The sequence below is a fragment of the Hylaeus volcanicus genome, chromosome 1, assembly GCF_026283585.1.
Source record: "Hylaeus volcanicus isolate JK05 chromosome 1, UHH_iyHylVolc1.0_haploid, whole genome shotgun sequence".
Taxonomy (NCBI): Eukaryota; Metazoa; Arthropoda; class Insecta; order Hymenoptera; family Colletidae; genus Hylaeus; species Hylaeus volcanicus.
In genome coordinates this window covers 27,980,938-28,005,044 of record NC_071976.1, presented here as the reverse complement: position 1 = coordinate 28,005,044, position 24,107 = coordinate 27,980,938, and the positions used below count along the sequence as shown (strand labels likewise).

The following is a 24,107-nucleotide window of genomic DNA, read 5'->3' as shown; positions in this document are numbered from 1 at the left end:
AGGGTGCGGCGCGCACTGTTGTTGAGACGCGAAACCCGAGAAAACGGACATTCGAGGGCGAATGAATGTCAATTCAGGATAGCCGAGTGTAGTATCCGCGCCTCCCATACCCAACAATAAGGAGTCAAATAAGAACACGAAACGTAGGGTACGGGATTGGTCGCGTAGGTAAAGCGGTCGACTGTGGATCCGAGGATCGTGGGTTCTCGAATCTCCGTGCCTTATTTTTCGTTTAGACTCCTACAGTTAGTACAATATGTTTGATCAGGATTGAGCGAAACATGAAACGATACGTCGCGTCGCATCGGGCCGAACCATCAGACCGAAACACTTGTTTGTGTACCTTAATTGGACAACAAATGGGAAATACGTAATTAAAAGGATAGGATAACTCACGAACCGACACCTACGCAAGCTCTCGAGACTCGGATCTCCTAGTTTCTAATAATAGCTGAATAATTATAGGTACATCGATCAACTCGTATTTTATTTTCATGACGCTAATAATATTCAAACCAATATAGCAAATGCATGTCGTTGTGCGTTTTTAAAGAATTAAATATAACTAATAAAATAAAATAAACGGGTTTACCATGTTCGATGATCCATGACGATGGAAATACAAGCTTTATTCTTCCATAATTTACATCTAATAAAACTTGGAACATTTATTATAGGAGCATTCGAGCAGGAAAATTGATCCAGCGGATTTCCCTCGGAGAATACTCGCGGGATGAACTTGAATCAAATTTTCGATTCTGTTCGAGGCGTTGCACCAGCTCTGAATAGACACGTACATTTCATTCGAATTTCGAAGCTGTCCGTCTCGGCGTTCACTGGACAATTTTACATAAAAATCGATAACTTGATCGCAGTGTGAAAAATGGTCGGCATCGGCAGTCGAGAGTTATCGAAAGAGTCGAAGAAATTTTAATACTTGTACTTGACTCTAAAGGAGTCAATGTACGAGACTGATTTGAAAGAGAGAACATATTCGTGTTTCGGCCGACACCGACGTAAGGAAATCACACACGAGGGACGGAAGTTGGGGTAGGATTCTTTTTAGCGCTCGACTCATTCCTTTTTTTTCCTCACTTTCCTAGAGGATATCATCGCGACTGCACCACGGTTCGCGGGATTCTTTTCATCGTAGCGACGCCAACATCGACGCCGTCGCCGTCGCCGTCGCCGAACAAGTCTCCTCCCCGAAACGTCTCTGTCCCGATCTGTTCGTGCAAGCACAAAAGCGGACAATGTTCGCCGAACAAAGGTCTCTCGCACTGACCTTCTTTATCCTGCCCTCGCAGACGCCTGGAAATTGAATTCTCGCCGCCAATGCATCATGGCAAATCAAGCGTTTATTTCTAAACGACTTTTTAATTGATCGTTTTAGCTTAGCGATATAATTATCATTACAATGCTCGTATTGTATGCTCTTTTATATGCTCATTTAGTTTAATCACTGTTCGATCTAGAACGAAGAGTTATAACAAGTTTCGCTCGAAAATTGTGCGAAATGTCCTGAAGAGGATTCGCGAACGACCTGGCAGCAGTTGGAGATACGGTAATATTTCGCGTTAATTTTATGTCGCTGACGTGATTTCAGGTTCGTTGGAACAATGCCCCCGGTGAAACGGTCGTACTTAGTTCGCGAAATCTTCCGCTTCCGGACAGCAAAGGTAGTTGCGAAAAAGGAGGAGACGAAACGCTGCGGTTCCGCTCGAGTCTATGCGTCCGTCCGCGTCGTCGGCGTCGTCGTTTCGAAACTGGAAAACGAGACTCGCAGCTAAAGTTTCCACGAAAGTTTTCCGATGAATTTCCAAATTTCTCGGTGACTCCAGTTTCCTCGGATTCGGTATCGTCGAATTAACGAAATGCGATCCTCCGCGATCACGCAGGAACTTTGGTTACTCGTCGGCGTCGTGTACTGTTCGTTTCATCCATCTCGTTAATACTTCCGATCTAAACATTCGCGTCAACAAAACAAAAAAAACGACGATTCAATTTGCAGTAAGTAAGAAAATGATCGGAAAACGTCAGTTTCAATGTATCTCATTGTAACAGAAAGAACGCGCAAAGTAGACATATTTGCAAAACGAACAAAAATTTGCGACATATTAGGTATTACTAAAGTTACAAGTGTAGCTTTGTTATTTATTCGCGATTTTTTACTGTAATAATTAATTAACAGGTATTTAGAATTGTTAGGATTATTGGTAGTGGTCGTTAAATTTGCCCATTTCGAACGATAACGATTACGATCGCGTGTACACGGTTCGTCGAGTTTTGATTTCTTCGAAAAATCACGTTTTGCTGGAGTTTGGCAAGAATCGCTGAGAAATTTCACCTTTCGTGACTCTCATCGTAGAGTCTGCACTTTAGTTCTCGTAGTTTGGCTGTCAATTATGAACAGACATGAAACTTCCGCTCGTTCTAATACCGGTACCATTGTCCGCGGACGGTTCGTTCTACGAAATTTCGATAACTGCGCAAGGAGGGAACGAGAGTTTCACGACGACCTCGTCATCCAACTCGGATTTCTCTCTTATTTACGGGGCACGTCATCTTTCATTTTGCCATTCGATTTATCAAGCGTCCGTGCCAAGATAAAATTAATAAGATTTCTTTTACCGAGGAAAATTTGGAAAAACCATTCGCTTCTTCTTTTCCTTTTTAAACAAACGTTTCGTACTTTTACAGACTATTTAACATATTTTCAAATATTTTCTATAGACTTCTGTATGTAATATCCTACTCCTGTGGTTACGTTAAACGTTGATATTAAGATAAAAGTTTCAAGGGTGAATTTGAAATAGTGACGATGAGAGGAATCTCACCAGGAACATTCATCGATGACATAAATACGAGCAATCATTCCGGCAGTCAGATATAATTTGCCATAGCGATAAACCTGGAATTGGACACATCGCCAATTCTGCCGGAGGCTCGAGAACCCGTTAACCTGTAATAGGAACCACATGCTGCGTTGGCGTCGCCGTCGAAGCAATCGGCGTTGTAGAAACAATCGAATTATCAGACGCTGTCACGATAAAAATCAATTTCGAAATTTATCATGTTTATGGTGATCGGTGTCGTGTCTGACAACGAGTGAACTCTGAGAATACCGACCAATGGGAATTCGGAAAACGTAAGCTCCGGACCGTTGAAATTGAAATGAACCATGACAACGAGGTTTCGATTGAATTGTTTCTAGGGTAACTCGCGCCGCAAACGCCACAGTTCGTGGGTTTCCATGAAAATTGGGGGAGAGCGAAACCGCGATCCGCATCGTTTCCGTGGAAATTAAACGTAAACGTTCTGTGCGAGTTAATCGCGGTGTTTCGGTGACATTAACGCGCATGTTCGTACTGCTGTAGTTCCCCCGTTGGTTTATGTTCGGTTAGTGTTTGCAAACCAACGCGATCCGTCCTTAATCGCATTCGATATCGAACGCACCGTTGCGTTGGCTTATTTCATTTTTTAACCATTTCGTACTCGAAACCGGTTAACAATTTATCGTTTCAAATATTTCAGTCAAAGAAAACACCGGGTACGCGAACTTTTCGGCTTTTCTTTAAATGCCGCGCAAAGACCAACAGCGATATTTCTTCATAACAAATTCACCGATGATACCTAACCCAGACCAACGAAAAATAGACTTGTTCCCAACGCAATTAGCAAATTAATAGATATCCTGTAACACAAGTTGCACAGTTACAGGGCAACAATTACATATGATAACTACGTAAATACGTAAATACGTAAATGTTGTCGGCTTTGCGCATAGGTTTTCTACACATAGGTTTACCAGTATCCTTGAATGCTGGCGTCGCCGAAATTAGCGAAGCTGCTAGGTAAGTTTCAGAGGTTTGAAATTAACGTCGACCTCGTTCCTTTCCGTCGTACGCACGTCCCCAGCTGCATAAATAGGTGGCAGAGTTACCGCGCAATGCGGTAATTAAGAGTAGCGACGGGAAAAATAAACAAGCGCCCTCGTCTCCTTTGTGTTCGCGACGCCATGCCATCAAGAATACACAACGAGGACAGGGAGAAAAGGGGCCGCGAGCGGATCCCGTCGATTAATGCACTCACGAGATTGCGATACCCAACCCTTGTAGTCCTCGATGCGTTCAACACCTGCCACGAAGCGAAAGGAAGAAAAATGGGCATTGATCGAGTATCGGTTAAGCTGCTCGAAGCCCGCGTTCGCGATTCGATTAAGAAATTGGCAAAATTACGAACGGAATCGTACGGATGTGTTAGCGTTAACGTGTTTAGAAACTTTTTACGGCAAATAGAATTGTCGGTCGCGACTCTTACGACAGGCTCAGAACAGAACGACCGAGAGGACTCTTGACGAAAGCCAGACGAACTTCATGGATGGTTAGGCGGCGCGCGACGCGACGAGGGATGATGCCTCGATCACGTAGGTAGCGAGTGACGAGGGCATAAATGTTTATAACTAACAAGATGCGTCGATTGGTATTCCTCGTGGGTCGGTAAAGAAAACTTGTCGAAAGGTTAGGTAACCATTTCTCTACCGTAGGAGTGGGAATGTGTGCGTGTGCGTGAGAGAGAAAGAGAGAGAGCGTTAGCTATAGGATAGGTATAAGGATATTGTAACGTAGCTTTAGTTTAGTTTAATTTATGACCTGGCCACTTGGGCTGATGTTGTCCAGGCGCGCCTCGGCGAGGCCGCCTAGAACAACGTTCCCCTGCCTGGGAAAAACCCTGGGTAGTGTTTAACTTTAAGGGGAGGTAGAGAAAGAAGCGTTGGGGACAGATTTAGTTGAGCAGTCGAAGGGTAAAGACGGCGCGAATAGACGTAGAGCGGATCGTTGAGCGGACTCTATTCATTTTAGTTTCGTTAATAGTTAAGTCGGTATTTTATAAATATAGTAACATATAATAAATCCTACACTACATACAAGGTTAGAAACGCTTAACGCTTTCGGTCATAAATGCTCCGCGACTTTTGTCCCATTTCTTTCCCTCGGCCTCTTTTCTCTCTTCTCATTTCGTCCACTCCAGCTTCCACTGGCCCACACTCTTGTTTTATTTCTTCCATTTTCCTGGTCTCAACCCTGCCCGCGTCCTCATCTGCATTCCACTTCTGCATCACGAGCATCCGACCCTCGCTAATGGTAAACGCGGGTCCGCCAAAGAGGAGAAGGAGGGAGGGAAAAAAATGTAGGAATTCCCGGCGATGGCCTCCCGTGTTCGTTGCACTCGTTTCTCTGTTACTCCGACGCGACGGCTGGTTTCGTCGCCGGGACACGAAGAAACGGAGTTAAGCGGTTAATTTACCACGCCGAGGCGATCTCTCGTGCCCGTTTCGTCTTCCGGCCGCTCTTAAATGTTTCGTCATTGTTCACGCCCGACGCTCCGGCTGAAAGGTGTTTCGTTTCGGGTCAAAGTTGAATCTGCATTCGGAGAACCTGCATTAGGAAAACGAGTCGTAGAAAGTCGATCCTAGAGGTGGCGTTGTCTCTTAATTTCTTATTTACCCGTACAATATTTGTTGAACTCGTGATGGGTCCGTAGAAGTGGCACAATGGGTTATAGAAAAGCGAAAGAAGGCGAAGAAACACGAAAGCTTTGTCAGAAGGTCTCTCTTCCTCGAGCAACAGCAGCAGCATCTCTCGTCTTCTCGGTGAGAAAGTCGAACAGCAAACAACGGTTGGCGACGCCAACGTGGACGCGGACGCCGCGCCCGCGCCTCGCCGCGGCCGACGGCAGCGTAACGTGGCCGTCGTCGTTATAATACCCCCGCAAAGATTTATCGCAGCCTTTTAGAGTCGTTCGCCGTAATGTGCCACTTAGCAGGTAGCAATAGTAGTTCGGTCCTTCCAGCAAAGGCGGTACCCGTACCGACAATATTTTTCCCCCCGCGAACGTAAAAGCGACACCGACGCCCGGCAAACTCCGAGCAAACCTTTTATGCTTCATAAGCGCGCGTGCTATGGAATTTATCGCTTTTTAGCTCCGTAGAGCTGTGAAATATGCTGCTTGCCTATCGACGACTGTCCGATATAAACGCGTTCACAGATCCAACCATTTACGTCTTCTCGTGTCTGGTCTTGTGTATCGGGATACACGTACGACGATTCGCGTGGCAGATCGACGATTATGAAACTCTATTCACGGAGCGAGCAGCGACCGTTGCCGGCTCGCTTCGTTTCCTATTAACGTGTAACGACTCGTTTGAAAAGAAATACGAAGAATGCCAGTCTCCGTGAAGAATTTAATTTCACAAGAGGCTCGAGCTGCTGAAAGAGAGCCGCGTAAACAAGACACCTGCGCGGAATGAACTTTTCATCGAGTGAAAAGCTAGATGGAGACCTTGCGGACGGTGGAAGAAACCTACTTCGCGCGTCAAATCATTATTTAGACTGTTTGTAACCTATCTTGCACGAAACGCATACATCAATTTCTTTTCTTCTCTTTACATTTTTTTCCCTCGTGTTTTCTTTTTCATTTCTTTTTTTTGTTTGTTTTGTATCCTATAATATGTAAATTCGAACGACAGGCTATTCTCGTTATTATCTACATATATTATTATCGTTACAAATGAAAACAGAAGGAAGAGTTTCTTTCTATATGGAGAATATGCGTTATAGTAACGATCGTAATTAAACTTAAAGTCGCCGAGATGTGTTCTTGTACGGTGAATTGTTGGATCTCTAGTTTTACGAGGACCACTCGGACGTTTACGGTACAACTCGACGTGTAAAGTGCGCTTTTGCGAACTCGATCGACGCGATACGCAAACTTGGCGCACTTAATGCACATGCTATGGCGACATTTAGAACTTTCTTGATAATATCGCGTTACCTCCCGTAAATGCCTTCTCGCTGCTTATCGGTTATTTAGTGCGAGTGGTCACTGCAAATTGACGAGGAAGTAACGCGTTCCTCCGTGAACAAACTTGGAGGAATAGTTGTCTCGATTGTACAATACATTCTCCGCATCGTCGCACTTTCCGTAAGGACGAACTTGAGATTCTCGATGAAATTTGTTTCGAAAGTAATTTGATTTCAGACTCTCCGGAGATGGAACAAGTTCGTGTCCAACCAGAAATCGGCAAAATGTGCGACAGGCCATTTAACGTTAAAGAACGATTGCGCGAGTAGAAAGCGGTGAATAAATATATGTCCTAAAACAAGAAAATTTATGATTCTCAATTAATCGATTAAGATTCTTAAAAAAAGGTATTTGAGTATTTTCTGCTAAAATTTCTTGTGTATCTCCTATGTCCTAAAACAAGAAAATTTATGATTCTCAATTAATCGATTAAGATTTTTAAAAAATGGTATTTGAGCATTTTAAAAAAAGGTATTTGAGTATTTTCTGCAAAAATTTCTTGTGTATCTCCTATGTCCTAAAACAAGAAAATTTATGATTCTCAATTAATCGATTAAGATTTTTAAAAAAAGGTATTTGAGTATTTTCTGCTAAAATTTCTTGTGTATCTCTAGTTCTAGTATCTCTAATTTCTCTTTGCGAAACGAACATTTTTCGAGAAAATATCGTAACGAATGCAACGAGAGCGTCGGGAATATATTAGAAAGAAACCGAAATCAGTTGGAAGGTAGCTGCGAGGCGATTCTTTGCTCGCAGAAAAATATTATGGAACACGTACGAAATTTCCGTGAGCGAAAGGAATTTCGTTTATTACCGTAACGAGAAAATTCTCGACAAATTGCTGGGCGAGAAGCCGCTTTCCGAGTAAAAGGGAAACGAACGAACCACGGTTCGAGTCGCCGTGCCGTCGGCGTCGGTGTCGGCGTCGGCATCGCGACGATCAAAGCGATTTTCGACCAATAGAATTCCTGAGAGGTTCGGCATAACAAATAGAAATTTATATCGCCGAAGCTCATATTTATGCCAGCCGTTAAGGCGGAGAATCTCGTTGGTGTAACGTTGTCGGAATAAGGCGGTGCAGCTCGAGGCTAGCCATTAAGTCGGTAGTGCGGAAAATCCTTTCGTCAACTTTATCTCGCCCTCGAAATAACGTTGAAAGCACATTTGAAAATCAGTACGGAAAGTACGACGGATAGAATGGTATACGAGAATATGAGCCTGTAGCTGTACCTATACTCGATGAGATTTAACGTCTTTTGCCGTTCGTTTGAGTTTCGTTGTTGTCTACGTTCTAAGAAACGCGTGTCATCTGGTTCGATAAAGTAGCTGATTCGTGAAACTCGATTACCAAAGGATGCGTACCGCGCCTCGCTCGACAACGAATGTTTCTTTGTTCCTTGTGCAAGCGCAACCCCTGCTGGGAGCTGAGGACAGAAACACTTGGGCCGGATGTCGTATCCTCGAGGAAGTCTCACGGTTCTATAGCAGCAATCAGTGTACAGTGTACATATACATATGCACCCTGTTTTTATCTGAAAGCAGGAGGGCTGGTTTTATTCCCGGCAACCGGTGGCCACCTGCTTTCACGAAGGATAACATTGCGCTACCGGAACCACAGTCACCTAGAGATATTTCTACCCTCGGACTCCGCTGATAAGCTTATCTCCGCATCTTTTCGGGGGATCCTCCGTTTTGCTCGATTACGTGCTCGAAATTTCTCTCGAGCCTTTGAAATCCTGCGTCGCGTCGTTTCGCGTCTGTGGAACCAAGACTGTATGGAAACTATCGTGTTTTCTGTGAGTACAATGCACTTCAAATTTCACCTACGATATCAAAAGTCCAATTTTCAATGAAAATTGTATTGTTCATCCAAGCTAGGTACGCGTTCTATTTAATAAATGCAAATTCACAAATACACTTTGAACAAAAAACAAGAAATAATATTATAAAATGTAGCGAGCGATAAAGGCGCTGTAAAGGCGACGCATGCGACCGACCATTTGTAAAAACTGTTTTTAATACAAACTCCTTGTTTATCCATTTTTCCGAACGAGCACGAATTTTCCTCCAGAGGAACCTTCGTTAAACTTTTCCGCGCTGCGTGTACTTTGATAACAGGATCCGCGATTCGTGGCAAGAGCAGCCACGCGTTTATTAAACGTGCCAACAGTAACACATCGTACTTTTAGAAAAATATACAATCAATCGATCTCTACGTATCTTTTTAATCGCGTTTCGTCGGAGCTACGTCGAGCGTAAGCAGATTTTTCCATCCGCGATTCCAGAAATTCAAGTGGGTCACGTTTTTGTTTCGGTCTGCTACGCATCGAGATGCTCGCGGTCGCGTCCGGGTTTCCTTTTTCGTTTCCTTCATTCTTTGGAAATCCCATCCAGGTCAGTGGCACTATTTAAACCGATTTTTCGATAATTGTAATGTCTCAGCGTCTGGAAACCGCCAACGACGTTACGTTGCACACAGATTCAAACACATCGGATTAATATGGCGAATCCCGTGGTACACAATAGTTCCGAACCGGCTGCATCTCCCCTCAAAGTCCCTTCTGTCTCTGCCACTACCAATTACAGAAGCTCTCCGGGAAACTTAGGCAGCAGCGCGCACACAGCCGTACTCGCGCTACCTGTCCGTGAGTAACTTCGATAATGACGTTTCGTCGTCGTGCTCGTCGCCGGATATTAGCCAAGTTGCCAGGCGTTGGTAGAGTTCTTTTCTGTTTTCTTTTTTTTTTCTCAAAGTCCACCAAGAGGTCCGATACTTGTCACGGTGAACAAATTAGCTGCTCTCACGAGCTCCGTTTCTTTCCCCGACAATGAAAACGTATCGTAAACCACTGCTGCGACGACTGCGAACCGAGAACTCGGGATCGAATCGACGTACGTGAGATTGGTAGACGCTCGTCTCTCTTCGTACTAGAATTAACTCGTTACGTCTCAACTAATACGGGGAAAGTTGGGCGCGGTTATAACGTTGCCAGCTTTGCCAGATCGGGGTCGCTCGATCGAAATGCGGCCAAATGCTTTGCCGAGTAGATAAAAAAAAAAAAAAAAGGCGACGTTTGCATTACTGCAGCCGATATGAGCGAAGAGGTTTAAGAATGCTGACATCTCTCGTTAATATTCCAGAGCAGAGTAAACAAGCTTAATCAGCGAATCAGTCTTAAGAGTAGCTTCTATCTGGAAATTAATCTTCGTTTAATACTCGGTGCACAACAAAGTGGTCCGTCTGCGTCGGCGTCGTCGAGAGTTTCAACATCGACGCCTGGTCTCGAATTTTCACAAGTTCCAAACGCGTGTCACCCCCCCCCCCTCTCACCCCACCCCGCCAAACAAAAAATACGCACTTTCTTCTCTGATTTTTCTTTTACGGTTTGTCGCGGGAAAATAGAAACAGGCGGCATTATGCCAGAGACAGAGAGGAGGAAACTTTTTTACGAGCCCGTCGCATTCAGCCTGTCCGCGCCATATATTCATTAGAGCTCGCGGAATACACTTCTGAAAATAAATACGCGTACCAGCGGGGCCCCGGTTGAAATTAGTTTTCTTTGGTCTTCCGTCGTCTCCCCTTTTGGCGCAGTAAGATGAAACTTTGCACAAAGGACGAAGTCAAATATCGCGTTTAATTAGGGAACGTGTAACGCAAACGGGGGACAACAGCCGAGCGCCAGTGAGCAAATTGAACTGCGCGGAAAGACTCGCGTTCAGAATTTTTTCTCAAACGCCGAGCGAATCGTGCCAATTATATGTATTTTAAGAAAAAATCCTTCCCAGAGAGAAATTTTCTCCCCGGAGAAATATAGACCGCGATCCGATCGTTGATTACTCTTGTTTAACGTTGTACAGTAACTATCCCTTTTTCGCTCTTGCTGTTATTAATGAATAAAAAGAAAAAGGATACGGTACAATTTCTCCTAGCAGTACTGTTTTCCATTCGTTCAAATTGCAGAATCGTCGAGGTAGAGCCTGCTCTAAATAAATAAATTGCAACTAATTCCAACGAAGGAACAAGTGAATCGAGATGCAAATTTGCTACGACGCGACGCGACGTACGGAGTGATGCGCACGAGACGAGACGAGATTTCTACGATCTCGATCTCGATCTCGAAAAATCTCCAAACATAACAACTACCAAAAACAATTTGCGAAACATTTATATTACAGAAAAGTCATATTCTCGGTTATTGTTTAAATAATAAGTATCGTTAATGATTAATGTAACTATTGTCAGATATTAATATTTGGTAGGTCCAATCAATAGATATTAAAATATTGACAAATTTCTCGCGATTAATGTCTCGAATGAATCCCGCTAAATCGCTGAAATATCACACTGTGCGTCCTTTTTTTATTCGCTGTCCTTCTCTACCTTCATCTCATTCCTCCTCCACTTTTCAAGCTGCGTAACGAGACATATTTATTCTGTTACTACCCGCCCATTTCATCGCCTCATAGCATTTTTCACCATATAACGGGACATAAATTTCGGCTGTTCGAAAATAAAAAGATGTTCAATCTTAGAAAAAAAGTGTAGAAATGTTCGATAGTCGACTGTTCGTATCTACGTCTGTCCATGAACAGAGTATAAATTTTATCGACCGTGAAACGAGGATGCGTGAATTATTCATTCGCGAGGTGTGTTAACGTAATCCAATGTCCGGGGTATCCACGCGCACAAGGATCGATCCTTGGTTAATCCTGGAATATCCTGAAACCAGCCGCGACGTTACGACTGGCCCAGATTTCACGAGAACTTTCGAAATAGCGTAGCCAACAAGTACGAACCGGGAACGGGGTGAAATTTATGAATCGTTAAAACGACGTTAGCGAAGAGACGGCGCGGCGGATCGAACGTACACGTTCTTCGCGTAGTCGTCCGCCCCCGAACGCGTACGAGTAAACGTGTGCTTGCGCCATCGCGTCGCGTCGGGTCGCCAAATAGGATTAAAGGGATCGGATTAGGAGACGTTAAATATCGTGCAGACTAGTCTGTGTTCAGTTTTAACGATGGAAAAGCTGCTCGCTGATATTTGTACGCATCGAATAACGCAAGCGATTCGATTAATTCGCGTTAACGGCGTGGCAAAAATGATCGAAAAATTTGTTCAACGATTCGCAGATCGGATATTCAAAACTAACAAAGATTGAAAGTATCATCCTACTATGGCAGATAAACGATTCTTCTTTCTTGGAATTTTCGATATTTTCGAACAGGTTCAGCGGCGATCGTTGCTGAGCTGCCAGGTGTCTCGCGGAAAGTGACGTATTTTATTAAATAACGAAGCCGACCGTCCGCGTGGTCCATGTCTAACCGTGGTCGCGTTTTTTTCTTTTTCTTTTTCTTTTTCATTTTTCGCTGCGGATGTGGACGAACTGAAAAAAAAGCTGTGCCAGCGAAACGATATAACCGATTCCGTCGTCGATCCACAGTCTTCCGCTGCTGCTGACTCTGCAGCGTTGGCTAACGCTGTTCTATAATAGAAACAGATACTTGTGCTTCGAGAATATGATAAAACAAACTGGTAGTAACAAACTGCCGGGCTTTGACGTTAATTAATGCGACAATTTCAACGCTATTACTTCGCTCGGTGCGACAACTGTTATTATCACTTTCTATTTACTCGCTGGAAATATTAAGGTGGAACAAGTACGTAATTTACCAAGGAGTACGCATTTGCGAAACTTGTTGGCATACGGCGCTGAAATTGCGCCTCGGTATTACGTATTACAACCCTTTGAAGCTCGATTATCTTCTACGTAATTTCCATCAGTCAGCCGCTCGGTCTCCCTCGACTCCTCGGAGAATTACGATTAACTCGAATATCGAGCCCAGCCGTAACTCGATCGGAGAAGTTCCCGTCGAATCGTCTTAACTAACATCTCTGCCGGGACACGCGTCCGCTATAACTCAATGTACATTCGCGATTGCACGGATAAGCCGTGGTCGCCCACAGGAAATTTCATACGGTTCGTTACAGATATTTCCGATTTAAACAAGTAAATCGATATTAACGCGATGCATCGATTTATTTTTCCATCAGTCGTTTACAAAAGTGGAATCGTTGTAATGAGAATAATTATTATTATTATGATTACTATTGCTCAATTTACGATTTATCATAGTTAACCTATATCTTAAAATTGTTATTAGAGCGCGAAACACTTGAGAAATTTACTCTATCGCGTCTGTGACATCGAACAACATCTCTAACGATACATGTAGCTACTTAGCTTTTACCACGGAAAAGGTTCTCGCCCGATCAATCGAATCCTTTCGTTTGTTTTCCTTCGTTTGCATTTCGTGTCGAAACACACACACACAGACAGACACAGAGGAAGAGAGTCAACTAGAATCCACCTCCAAAGAACTTTTCCACGAAGGGAGCACAGTTTTCGCAGTCAGACAACTTAACGAGAAACCTTCCAGGGACCGTCTCAATTTAAATTACAGGACAGCCTCCATTTTTACGCTTCCGAAGAAACAAACCAACGACTTTTCCTTCCACCGTTCGCCCTCGAACTTGTTAAAACAGCTCAAAATCTCGAGCACTTTTCCAGCCTTACGGCGAGAAAACTTATAATTCTTCCAACTTTGTCCAACTTGTTTAATAACACTCGGAAAAATTCTTGTCCTTTGGTTAAGAAATCGTGCGACAAGGAACCCGAGAAATTTTAGCGGCCCGACTTTTATTATGATCTTGAGATCGCTTCTACGAGAAATCGATAATATGTGAAACGATGTAGAGTTCGTTCGTACCTTGGCAGTCGACGCTTGATTGAAAATAGAAAGGAAGCACGCTGTTAGGGATTATACCGCGTTTACGGTTTAGATGGCACGATGAACGGCGCATGATTGTGTTTATTTTCTTGATTCTCGATGAGCTTTTCAGGGGAAGGTACCGTTTCGAAAATCGGAGAACGTAACAAGTGTACGATTGTTCGTAATAAAATTTCAAACGAATTTAGGATGTAAACCGGAAAATACTTGGGTAGAAAAGAGAAGGCTACTTACCGGTTAACGTGGTCTTGGGTGTAAACGAATAATCAGCCAAAGTGTCTCCTCGGCGAAACAGTCTCGGGTCATAAACGTTTATTACTTCGCGGAGAATACGGAATGGTAGAGAAGGAGGCGGGGAAGTGTGCGCCGCGTTGTACGGAAGCCTGGGGAAACCGGCGTACAGGACCGTGCTAAATCGTGTAATCGCATTCGTGCGAATATTTGAGTTGCCGTGCGAGGCAAATTTCATCCGTCTCTAGTTGGCAAGTGGCAGCCGCCCGTGCCCGTGCCGCTACCACCATCGCCATCGCCATCGCCACCGCCACCGCCACCGCCGCGCCATTACGCTCCGTAGACATAATTACACGTCTGATTAAACATTACAGTCGCAAGTCAGCCGAGATTTGTCACGAGCGTCTGCGGCCCGGCAGACGTGTCTGTTCCAGGCCCGAGACGGAATCCGAATCGCGCTGTAATTCGGTCACGAGGAAACGAGCTTGGAAACGTTCTACGATCACGATGTGCTAACGACGATAAAAGTCCGACAACCATGCGCTCTTAATCGTCCGTTAGTTGCTAAATCATCGTTCGTTTCGTACGTTTACATCTAATTGTAAAACGTACGCGCAAACGATACCAAACTCGACCAGCTATTCTTCGCGAAAAAAGCCTCTCTCTCTCTTCGTATCTGTAACGTGTAATTCCGATTCGGTCAAACAGTTTAAAAAGCGTCGCGCCGGTCGAGAATGAGAAAAAGTTTCTCTCGATTAAATGTTCGCCGGAATTCAACGCGTCGAAACAAGGAACGACCACGGAATTTAATTAACATACCATTGCGCATAAGAAGACAAACTCTACCGAGGACCGAACGAGTAAAAAAAAACAACAACAACTTTTCGTTGAAAAGGCGTGGCGGTCGGTCGATGGTCGGTGACGTGGTAGATACCTATACCCTACGTAGAATCAAGCATCGAATTTTAAACGCGCCGTACATCACTTTTTCGTTATCCAGCTTTTTGATATTGTTACACGTTTATGACGGAATGACGTCGCTCAAGTACTAGCGCGTTTCGAAACTTTGAATTTACATAAACAAATTTTACGCGGATATTTTACGCGGATATTTTACGAGGATTTGTTAGCGTTGTTCGCGGAGATTTCGTTTGCGCGAAAATTACATCTCCGATCGTAACGCTTTAACGCAGAAATTTCGCTTTTCTGCTCAGAGGGAAGATGAACGAGACGATGGACCAGATTCCTGAAGGCTGAGAGCGAGCGGATCCTCGACATGACCGGCTGGAGAATGCAGCCGCATGTATCGGCACTCGGCGTGATCGCCATTGTCTTCGTCATGATCACCATCACGGCGTCAGGTGAGCATATTTTTTTTTAATAGACAACGTTTCGACGATTAAAAATTTTCTCTAAAAGAGAGAAAATAAAATGTAGGAAGTAGGTAATTTTGATAGCAGTCCATAACATCCGAGGTGTTAATGTCCCTGTCGTCGTTCTATCTAGTGCCTCGATAAAAGTTCTCTTATATCGAGCTCTGTTCTCGCATCGGGTGAATTTTCCCGACGCGAGGTACGCGATTATTTACTCGGTTTTCATGTATCGCTATGCAAGCGATTCCGTTCGGTCAGCCGATAAACGCTTCGCGACCGTTTACCGTGCTCGATCTGTTGAGCCAAAAAGGAGACAAAAATAAACCGTAATACGAAAAGATCGCAGTTCGTCGCTTTTTATGACGGGATCCACCGACCGGAAATAATCTCTGAAATTCGTTTACGCGCAGACATCGCGCGAACGCGTGGCGAAAATCAACCGCCGAACCGACCAAAAATGAAACGGTTTTGGACGGTCCGTGAAAGAGATGGTGCAGTGTTTGCACTGGAAAAATGTTTACTCCGCTACTCCGTATCCGACCCCTTCTCGCACGCTTTTCGTAGTCATTTACAGGATTGAGTTTACTTGCACTCGTTGTACCGCAACACCGCGATCTTGAATGGATCAATCCGGTTGCGTATTAGATCACTCGAAGAGAAACTGTTGATCGTTAAGAAAAAAAATTGAACCGAACGTAATCGATTTCGAAATAATTATTTAGATTATAGCTTGTTCGTAGAAACAGCGCCAGCAGCGTTGGAAATATAAATATAATCGGTAAAATTCGCTGGCTCGCACGTCCTATGAATCCAGCCGCGATATCGGTAAATTATGATCGACGAGCGACATTTTACAATTAAGCAAAGTTACGTGACCGATCGTTCGTGCCCCGACCTGTAATTACGCTGATTTAGCGCTACTTTTTTCTGCGTACTTTTACTTTACAACTTATTTTTGGTGACCAAGTACATCGACACTGTTTCGAATGAAATGTTCACGGCGCTATTTTTGGAAGAAGGAGGGAAACGCGAGGCCTCGAAACAAAGAAATTAAACGGCAGCCATTGTTACCGCGTACGAGCAACGCTTGGAATTTTTTCGCGCGCCCTACATGTATTTTGTTTCAGCGTGGTCTGGTCGCGGCAGAATGCGATGAAATTTTCATCCGCGTTACAATTCTTCTGGTAATGGTGCGAGTTTTATCCGACCATCGGCGAAACATACGGAAGGAATACGGAACGAGTATGTATCGTTTGTAAAATAGTTTTTTCATTGATGGGTGGGTTGTTCGATTAACAAAGTTCTATGTTGAAAAGGTTTCGGAAAGTTAAAACTTGAAATAACTACGGTTCGTACGAGTCGATAACGGTAACAGATTCTGCGCGACGTAAAATTACAAATGACGCGTATTCCTCTCCAAAGTTCTGGCAAAAAGGACCACGATATTCTCATTCGTTTCTTACCGAGGCTCCGGTTCTGCGTCGGCGTCGCGTCGCGCGTCGTTTGTGTTGGGTCGCGGTTACGTCTTGTCCTAATTGCCCGTCACGCGACAAAGTGTAGGTTCTATTCGCGCTAACTTAAATATCGCGCGACCGAGGGACAAAATTCAAACCAGCTCGAATCGTGTTGCTCCTTATTTAACTTAATAAAGTAACAAATTTACATCCATGTAGTTTGTATATGCGTTGTTGGTAATAAGAAGAACGACACGTAATATAACGAAACGCATGTGTTTATATGGATAGAATGTACACGTACGCGAGCACGGTTTGGCCATATACCATTCGCAAAACAACTTACGACCCATTTACGAGCAACTCGACCAATTTACGAACATGCATAGCGTCGTTAAAAAGAATTCTTCGCGGATTTTGCTCGTCAGTTCTTCTTGTACGAAAGAAAAAACACATCGTAAATTTTTGTTCCCCGACGATCGTCTCGCGTGTCGACTTTCCACCCCCGGAAATCGCGGTGTAGTTGGATGGTGCGCCATCGCCCACTCTGACCCGTCCTCTTTTTCTTTGCCGTAGAAGCAGAGAATGGCGCCATCGAGAACAGTATCAATCATCCCAGAGTCGACGAGAAGGATCGACGCCTGGAGGAGGACGAGAGGTTGGCAGGAAACGGTACCGTCGACAGGCATTCTATCGTTCCTACTCTTCAAATTCGCTTCAACGAAACTGGCAGCGAGATTACCGTATCCGGAGACGAAGACGGAGACGGTGACGGGGACGGAGACGAAGACGAACACTCTCCGCGCGATACAGAGAATCGCGACGATCCGACGAACGTTTCGGTATCCGAGTCGTTGGCTACTCCTGTGGCGCTCAACGGTATTCACGACTCGCAATCAGTCCACGGTCCCACGGGAACAGAACAAAAGATATTCGAACGCAATAGCCTCGAAAATCAGTCACAGGTAATCGGCATAGATTACGGAACCTCGGCGCAGCCGAGTCGAGTTGAAAGCACATCGACCACTCTATGGGTGGAACATTCGCCTCTACCGAAGAGAAACAACGACCTAGATGCCGTTCGCGTGAATGACAAAAGCCTATCCAACGTCGTGGATGTCCAAGTTGATGGCTCAGGGCTGGAAAACGACGAATCCGTCGGATCCACGTCGATTTCGATCCTTCCAACGATCGTGACGATGGCGAGCTCTACCCAGCAGAAGAACGCCGAGGACATCAGGGCTATCTCGTTTCAAGTGCCATCGCCTGTTTTGGAATCGGACGAACGGCATCAGCGACGCGGTGGCAACGAGGAATCGAGGAAAGATTATTCCAAAATGCTGAACAATCATTTTCTACCTAGCGGAAAGTTCACCAAAGGTTTCTACGAGATAAAGCCCTCGATCAAAACCGAGATTGAGAACGATCGAGATCGCGGTCGCAATGGCATGCTTCCGACTACAACTCAGAGAATCTTACTCGCCAGAAAATTCCTGGTGCCCACCGTTGACAGCGCCTTTGGCAAGTTCGGACCTTACTACGAAGACGGCGGACAGGAGGTGAACGTCTCCGCCAGGATTGGAAGCACCATGTTGTTGGACTGCAGAGTCGGCATGCTCGGAAACAAAGAGGTGATGTGTGTTTGCTCGTTTATTGCTCGAAACTTGTCGTATTGTTTCTTGCTTTCGTTCAATCTTGTCAGCTCTCTCTCTCTCTCTGCTCCACTCTCTTTCAATTACACTTTTACTTCGTTGATTTCTCGAGTTACAAGACTCGAGTAGTGGTGCACAGTAAAGACTGGATGAATCCAAGAAAATCGAGACCTAGACATTGCATTTATCCAGTCAATCCTGTCTGGCACTTATCCAGTCTGTACTGTACACAAGTCGAAAAAGGATAGCTGATGACACGTTGAAAAACCAATTGCTACGGTCTTTCTACGGATAGGTTGTTACCTATTCTCGGAAGAAAAATATACACGATATATACATCTATCAAAGTATGTTTCGCCGTCCACATGCGGATTGACATTGACAGGTACAGATTCGTTTCTAGTGTTTCTCGCTTCTGCGAAAGATTTTTTAGGCATCGAGTAGGATTAATGGAGTGTAACGTAACGATGACGGATAGGATCGCATATTACCATTTCCTGCATCTCTCCTCGCTTGAAATATTCGGCTACGTAAAATCAGAGATATTGAGATTGATATGGCGCGAGCGCATCGAACGATCCAGTTACATCCTGTCCATCATTCTCATTTCTCAATGAAAATCGTCCTTTATCTGCGAGCAATTTTGTTGCGCAACGGAAATATAGAAAGCTACGTTATTCGGCTTATAGTCGAGGGTAACATAGACGGAATGAATTTATCGGATGCATCATCGTTACATGCAGGTACGTTCAAATATTCAAAGCTCGTATCGTATATACTTCCCTTGTGTATAAATGCAGCGGTAAATATTTGTCAGAATATTTGTTAATGATCGCAACGAAACGCAACGCAACGCACGAACCGTATTACTATAGATCAACGCAAAAACCCTCGACTGGCAGAAGCCCGATAAACTCTCGGCCGAAATTAATCTTGTTAACGTTTGAACCAGGCTTCGCGAAACTCGTTGATTCCCTCAAAGTCAAAAGCAAACCAGAAAGTCCGATACTTTGAAGAAAGGCAGGAAGCTCGAGCGAAACGATTGCAATTACCATCCGAATCCGGAGTTTCGTAAATTCACTGTTTGCCCGTTCACGAGCGAACACAGCTGGAGAAATGAGTGAATCGCAGAGAAGACCGATTGTAATTTCAAACATCATTCTCGTTAGCGTCGTTGGATCGGCCTTCGCGAACAACTTTTTGCATCGTAATCGGATCTGATCGAATTTCGCGTTTTCCGTTCGATCAATGGCTTCCCGTCGCGTTTCGTCGCGAGGGACGCGATCTGCTTGGGATTCCGGATAGATTCATATTGCCTGGAATATGTAATGCGAAACCAGCCGTGCCAAGGAAAGAAAAGGAGATTGACTCGTGCACCTCGATACACTGTAAGAATATCGAACTAAAATCGTCGTTGCGATCTATTCGCAGTCGATTAATTAAGAAATTCGCGACTGTGCGGACCATTTGTATCGAGCTCAATGAGGTAACGGACAAATTTTTGTCCTTTTCCTAAAAAAAAAATAAAAACAAAAAAAAATATATACATGTCGAATTGAGTAACCTCCTCCTTTTCGAAGTCGGTTAAAAACATAATGTTTAAATCAATCGAACTGGTTAGAGGATGCCAGGCACGAGTACTTTCACCCGCGAAAATGAAGTTTGATAAACTGGTAGGCGTATCGGGGCACGTGTATCCGTCTGACACGACACTCGACACTCGACACTCGACACATATCGTACGGTACGCGAAATCGAGTTTTCGAGGAAAAAGAAGAAAGAAAAAAGTTAGCGTGGAGTCGCGAGAACGAAAAGTCGAGTCGAGGAGACTGAGAAACGTAAGCCGTTCTCGTCTAGAACGCTTACGAAGAAATTGCTGAGTGCATTCGTTCGAGGACGATTCAACGAATGGCTTCTCGACTCCTCCGTCGCGAAATTATTAATTTTCCGACGAGATCTCGTTTAATTTCCCTGGTCGGTGGACCGTGGAAACAATGCGACGCTTCTTTTTCTGCCGAGGCGCTCCGCTCTCTCATCTTTCTTGCCCTCGAGAGAAATCCGTGATTTATGAGGTAATAACAAAGGATATTTTCTGTGCTACGATTCAGGTGGTGTGGTTGCAACAACACAGCAACGACTCTTTCAGACTGCTCACCGTCGGCAAGACCACCTACAGCGTGGATCAGAGGATTAGTCTGGAATTCAGGTGAGAGAAATTACCGAAAACCGAGACAATTTTTTTCGCAGTTTTACACAAGCAAAAAGAAATGATCTTTTCGTTGTCGACAGAATCGATACTTGCTAACACACCGCCGTCAAAACAGCTCGATAGATTTCAATGAAATTTCAGTTCTCTATTTCAACCAAGTTTGATCATAATCGATACACATAGAGTAGCTTTGACCGATTTATAAAAAGAAACAGCGGAAGTGTACAATCACCAAAACTTGCAGATTCGCGGCAACATAATATAACTAGTACCTACACTCGATATGAAATCTTTTGTTCGCTTGATTTTTAGGTATCCGAGCAATTATAGACTGCAAATTCAGTATGCGACCCCGAGGGACTCAGGACTCTACAAGTGCCAAGTCTCGACGCATCCGCCTTTGGTTAAAAACATTAACGTGATCGTCACAGGTGAGCGAAACTTGTTTTCGACTTTGATAAATTTCCGCTCTGCTCGACAAACTACAGCGAGCAAAGCAATAAAAGACGAATTCGTGAAGTTTTTCCTCGGTGAACCCTGCAAAAGTTGTTGATCGTTAAACGGGAATATCTCGGAGCGTCTAAAGTCCGTAACGTAATCAAGAGTAGCCCAGAGCAGTGGGATATCGCTAAGTATAATCCATTGTCCAATCTCGGTTAAACCCATCCTGATTAGAATAAACGAAAGATGCGGAGTCGGAGAGAACCTAAAGAAAACCGCCGTGCCTGGCTCGCCCCGTGGAATAAATTTTGTTCACCGCGTCCCGAACCCACTACCGTCCGGTCATCTTATTTTCCTTGGGTGTCCATCGTGCTGTTTCCCTCCGAGGGGCAAATCTCATCGACGTTAGGGGCGCACAGCTTGACCGAGAAATGGGACGAAGGGTAGTCGAGTGACGAGGACACGGACGACATTCGAGACCCGAGAAAGGAACAAGCGAGCCAGCCACGGAGCTACCCGATGGAAAGGGTTAGGGTATCGCTGGATAGCTCTGCCGTTTCCTCTTGGATCCCCTTACGTCGCCAATTCGATGCAATGGAAACCCGCATTTCCTCGACTAAAGCGCCTCGTGGCCAGTAATCCGATCCGATCCGATCCGATCCGAGGAGGGCCGCTCGGCGAACAAAAGCCACCGTAAGGACCAAGTAGGGCAGAACAAACCCGGATAGACCGACATTGTTACACGACTCCTTTCCCTAGGTCTGTCCCCGTCAGTCTGTCCGTTTGGCGCGCGTCTCTGCTTTCCGCGATCGTCGAGCTGCTTGGAATTTCTTTGACCCGTTCCTGCGGCGTGGGCGCGGTGGTCGTTCCGCTCCCACGAGCCTCGCAGCGGACGAAATTCCGAATTGGACGTAATTTCATGACGATAGAGAGTTGCGATTGGACCGAATCGCTTTCAAATGCTATCGATACGTTGCTACCCCAGTACCCTTATATGGAAGAATCAGTATTCGTTGATATACATATGTAATAGCATCATTTAAAGTTCGTAAAAAATTGTTCCGAATAAATTGGTGAAACGAACGTTTCGCTTTCGACAATTCCACGCTTGTCTCCAAGTTTCGACAACGAATCAATGGACGACTACTGAAGGGTTTTCGATAAGAAAGCGATTAGTCAAGACTAATGAACAAAAGCCACCCACTGAGAGGCAAAAGTAGGTCGGAACGAATGGTTGCGAGGAGACGTTCTTCCGGCTCTTTTCCTTTACTCGTCCAACTTGGATTGCAATTTTTCCAGTCGTAGAAATTCCTTTGACCAGTGTCATTCGTCATTCTTCCACTCTGCGAGCATCGAAGAAAGAGGAATACGATCACGGTCGATCAACGACTATGACGATGAAACGCGTTGTCGTTTGAAACGACAACTTGCCAACTTTTCTGGAGTATCGTGGAAAGAATACTCGGCGAACAAGTGAGAGAAGCACTCGTCGAAATCGCATTTTACAGTCGCGGTGCAAAGATAAAGAACTGGAGAGGTAACATCAGCGCGAGAGAAAGCGCTCGTTCGAGCTACGAGAAACTTTCGGGAACTCAACTGCACCAGGTCTGACCGAAAAGGTAGCGTTCCAGTAAGCAGCTCTAGTAACAATGTTTTAGTAACAGTTGACTCGGTGAACGAAACGAGATCTTTTTCCTGCTCTACGATTCTTTACTCTAATAGTTACTTTAATAGTACTTTTTAGCGTGTAAGGAAAACGGAACTATGACGAGACGTAGATCTTGAGATCTGGGATGTCAGCGTTCTTCGAGATTGCATATTTGTCACGTTGGAACGATTTCTCGCATCCACGTAGACGGACAGAAGCGCAGCGTCGAGCTGTCATCGATCATCGCGATACGATTAACGCCAAGATTGATCCATGTTCATCGGGCTCCATTTATTAGGTGACGAAGGCTATGACAATATTTGCCGCGCCCCGATAAACATGCGAACCGTGTTTTTCGCACGAATCGATTCATTAAACACTTTGTTCGACACGCTTTGCGTCTTCGGATATTTATCGTGTCAGTTTCGATATACGTGACGACATTTTACCTACACGCGATCTGTGTATAGATATTTCACTAAATTCTTTGATATGAATGTCGTTTAATATAAAAAGCATTTCTCTGTCTAGAAACGAATAAATGAATAAATAGAATAGTTAACGCGCGGACGATCGTCGTCGCGTCGATTCAACTCTCGAAGGAATAACCGCGGACGCTTTCAACAATATCGCACAGAGTATTTCACGAAACGGACGAAATCTAAGCAGCTTAATATTTCAGCATCGAAGGAAAATCAATTCGTAAAACTGGTAGAGAAAGTCGAAGATTGAGAGAGGGGGTGCGGGCAGCGCGGCGTGGAACTCGCGCCATGCGGAATCGCGGAATCCAATTTAAATAATATAGAGTAGGTAGGTACTCGCCTTTCTCCCTTCCTTCTTTCCGCGACTTCTGATGTCCCCATGGGAAAGCATCCGGTTCGATGTGCATCCTCCTACCCCGTCCACCTGGTCCGCGACCATTCGTTCCAAAGGAGCTTAAAAAATGATCCGTCGGAAGAAATTTCGAACGTGGCCCGCTCCCATACCCCACTGTTCCTCTACAGTCTCGATGGATTAAATTTTCCATCGAATCCCATCCGCGTGCCTATTCGTTGAACAGTGCCGGAGATATCCGATGCTTCCTCTCCGAGAACGGGTTATTTACCTTTCTCGATCCGTCGATATTCCACGCGGAACCACTTTTATTCGAACCATGGATCGCGATCGGCTCGACTGAAAAGTATACACCGACGCTGACGTTTACTAAAGATTTCACCTCCGGTATGGAACGCTATAACAGAGGAACGCAGAGAGATGCGCTTTTATAGCGCATTACTATACGTAAAAGTCAACGCAGTGTACGTCTAAAGGAAAAACAAATCGGAATAAACCGATTAATTCGAACAAGATACAGCGAGTGAGAAAAGGAAAGAGAAGAAAGGGAGGCAACGTATTTTCGTATAGCGATCGACTCAAGAATCGCGGACGGTGGTTGCATCGAGTCC

At 44.7% G+C, this 24,107-nt stretch overlaps 1 protein-coding gene across 4 annotated transcripts in view; it reads left to right on the top strand.

Annotated features, from left to right (window-relative positions):
* Positions 1-24,107, top strand: part of LOC128878875 (uncharacterized) — a 168,622-nt gene that overhangs the window by 123,240 nt on the left and 21,275 nt on the right. For 3 of the 4 annotated variants that reach the window (XM_054127508.1, XM_054127499.1, XM_054127491.1), the window contains 4 exons: positions 15,100-15,246; positions 17,289-18,343; positions 20,473-20,570; positions 20,886-21,004. In XM_054127508.1, coding sequence (XP_053983483.1) covers positions 15,162-15,246; positions 17,289-18,343; positions 20,473-20,570; positions 20,886-21,004 — 1,357 coding nt within the window. In that variant the 5' untranslated portion in view covers positions 15,100-15,161. The remainder of the gene's footprint in view (positions 1-15,099; positions 15,247-17,288; positions 18,344-20,472; positions 20,571-20,885; positions 21,005-24,107) is intronic. The other variant, XM_054127518.1, reaches the window with a different exon arrangement.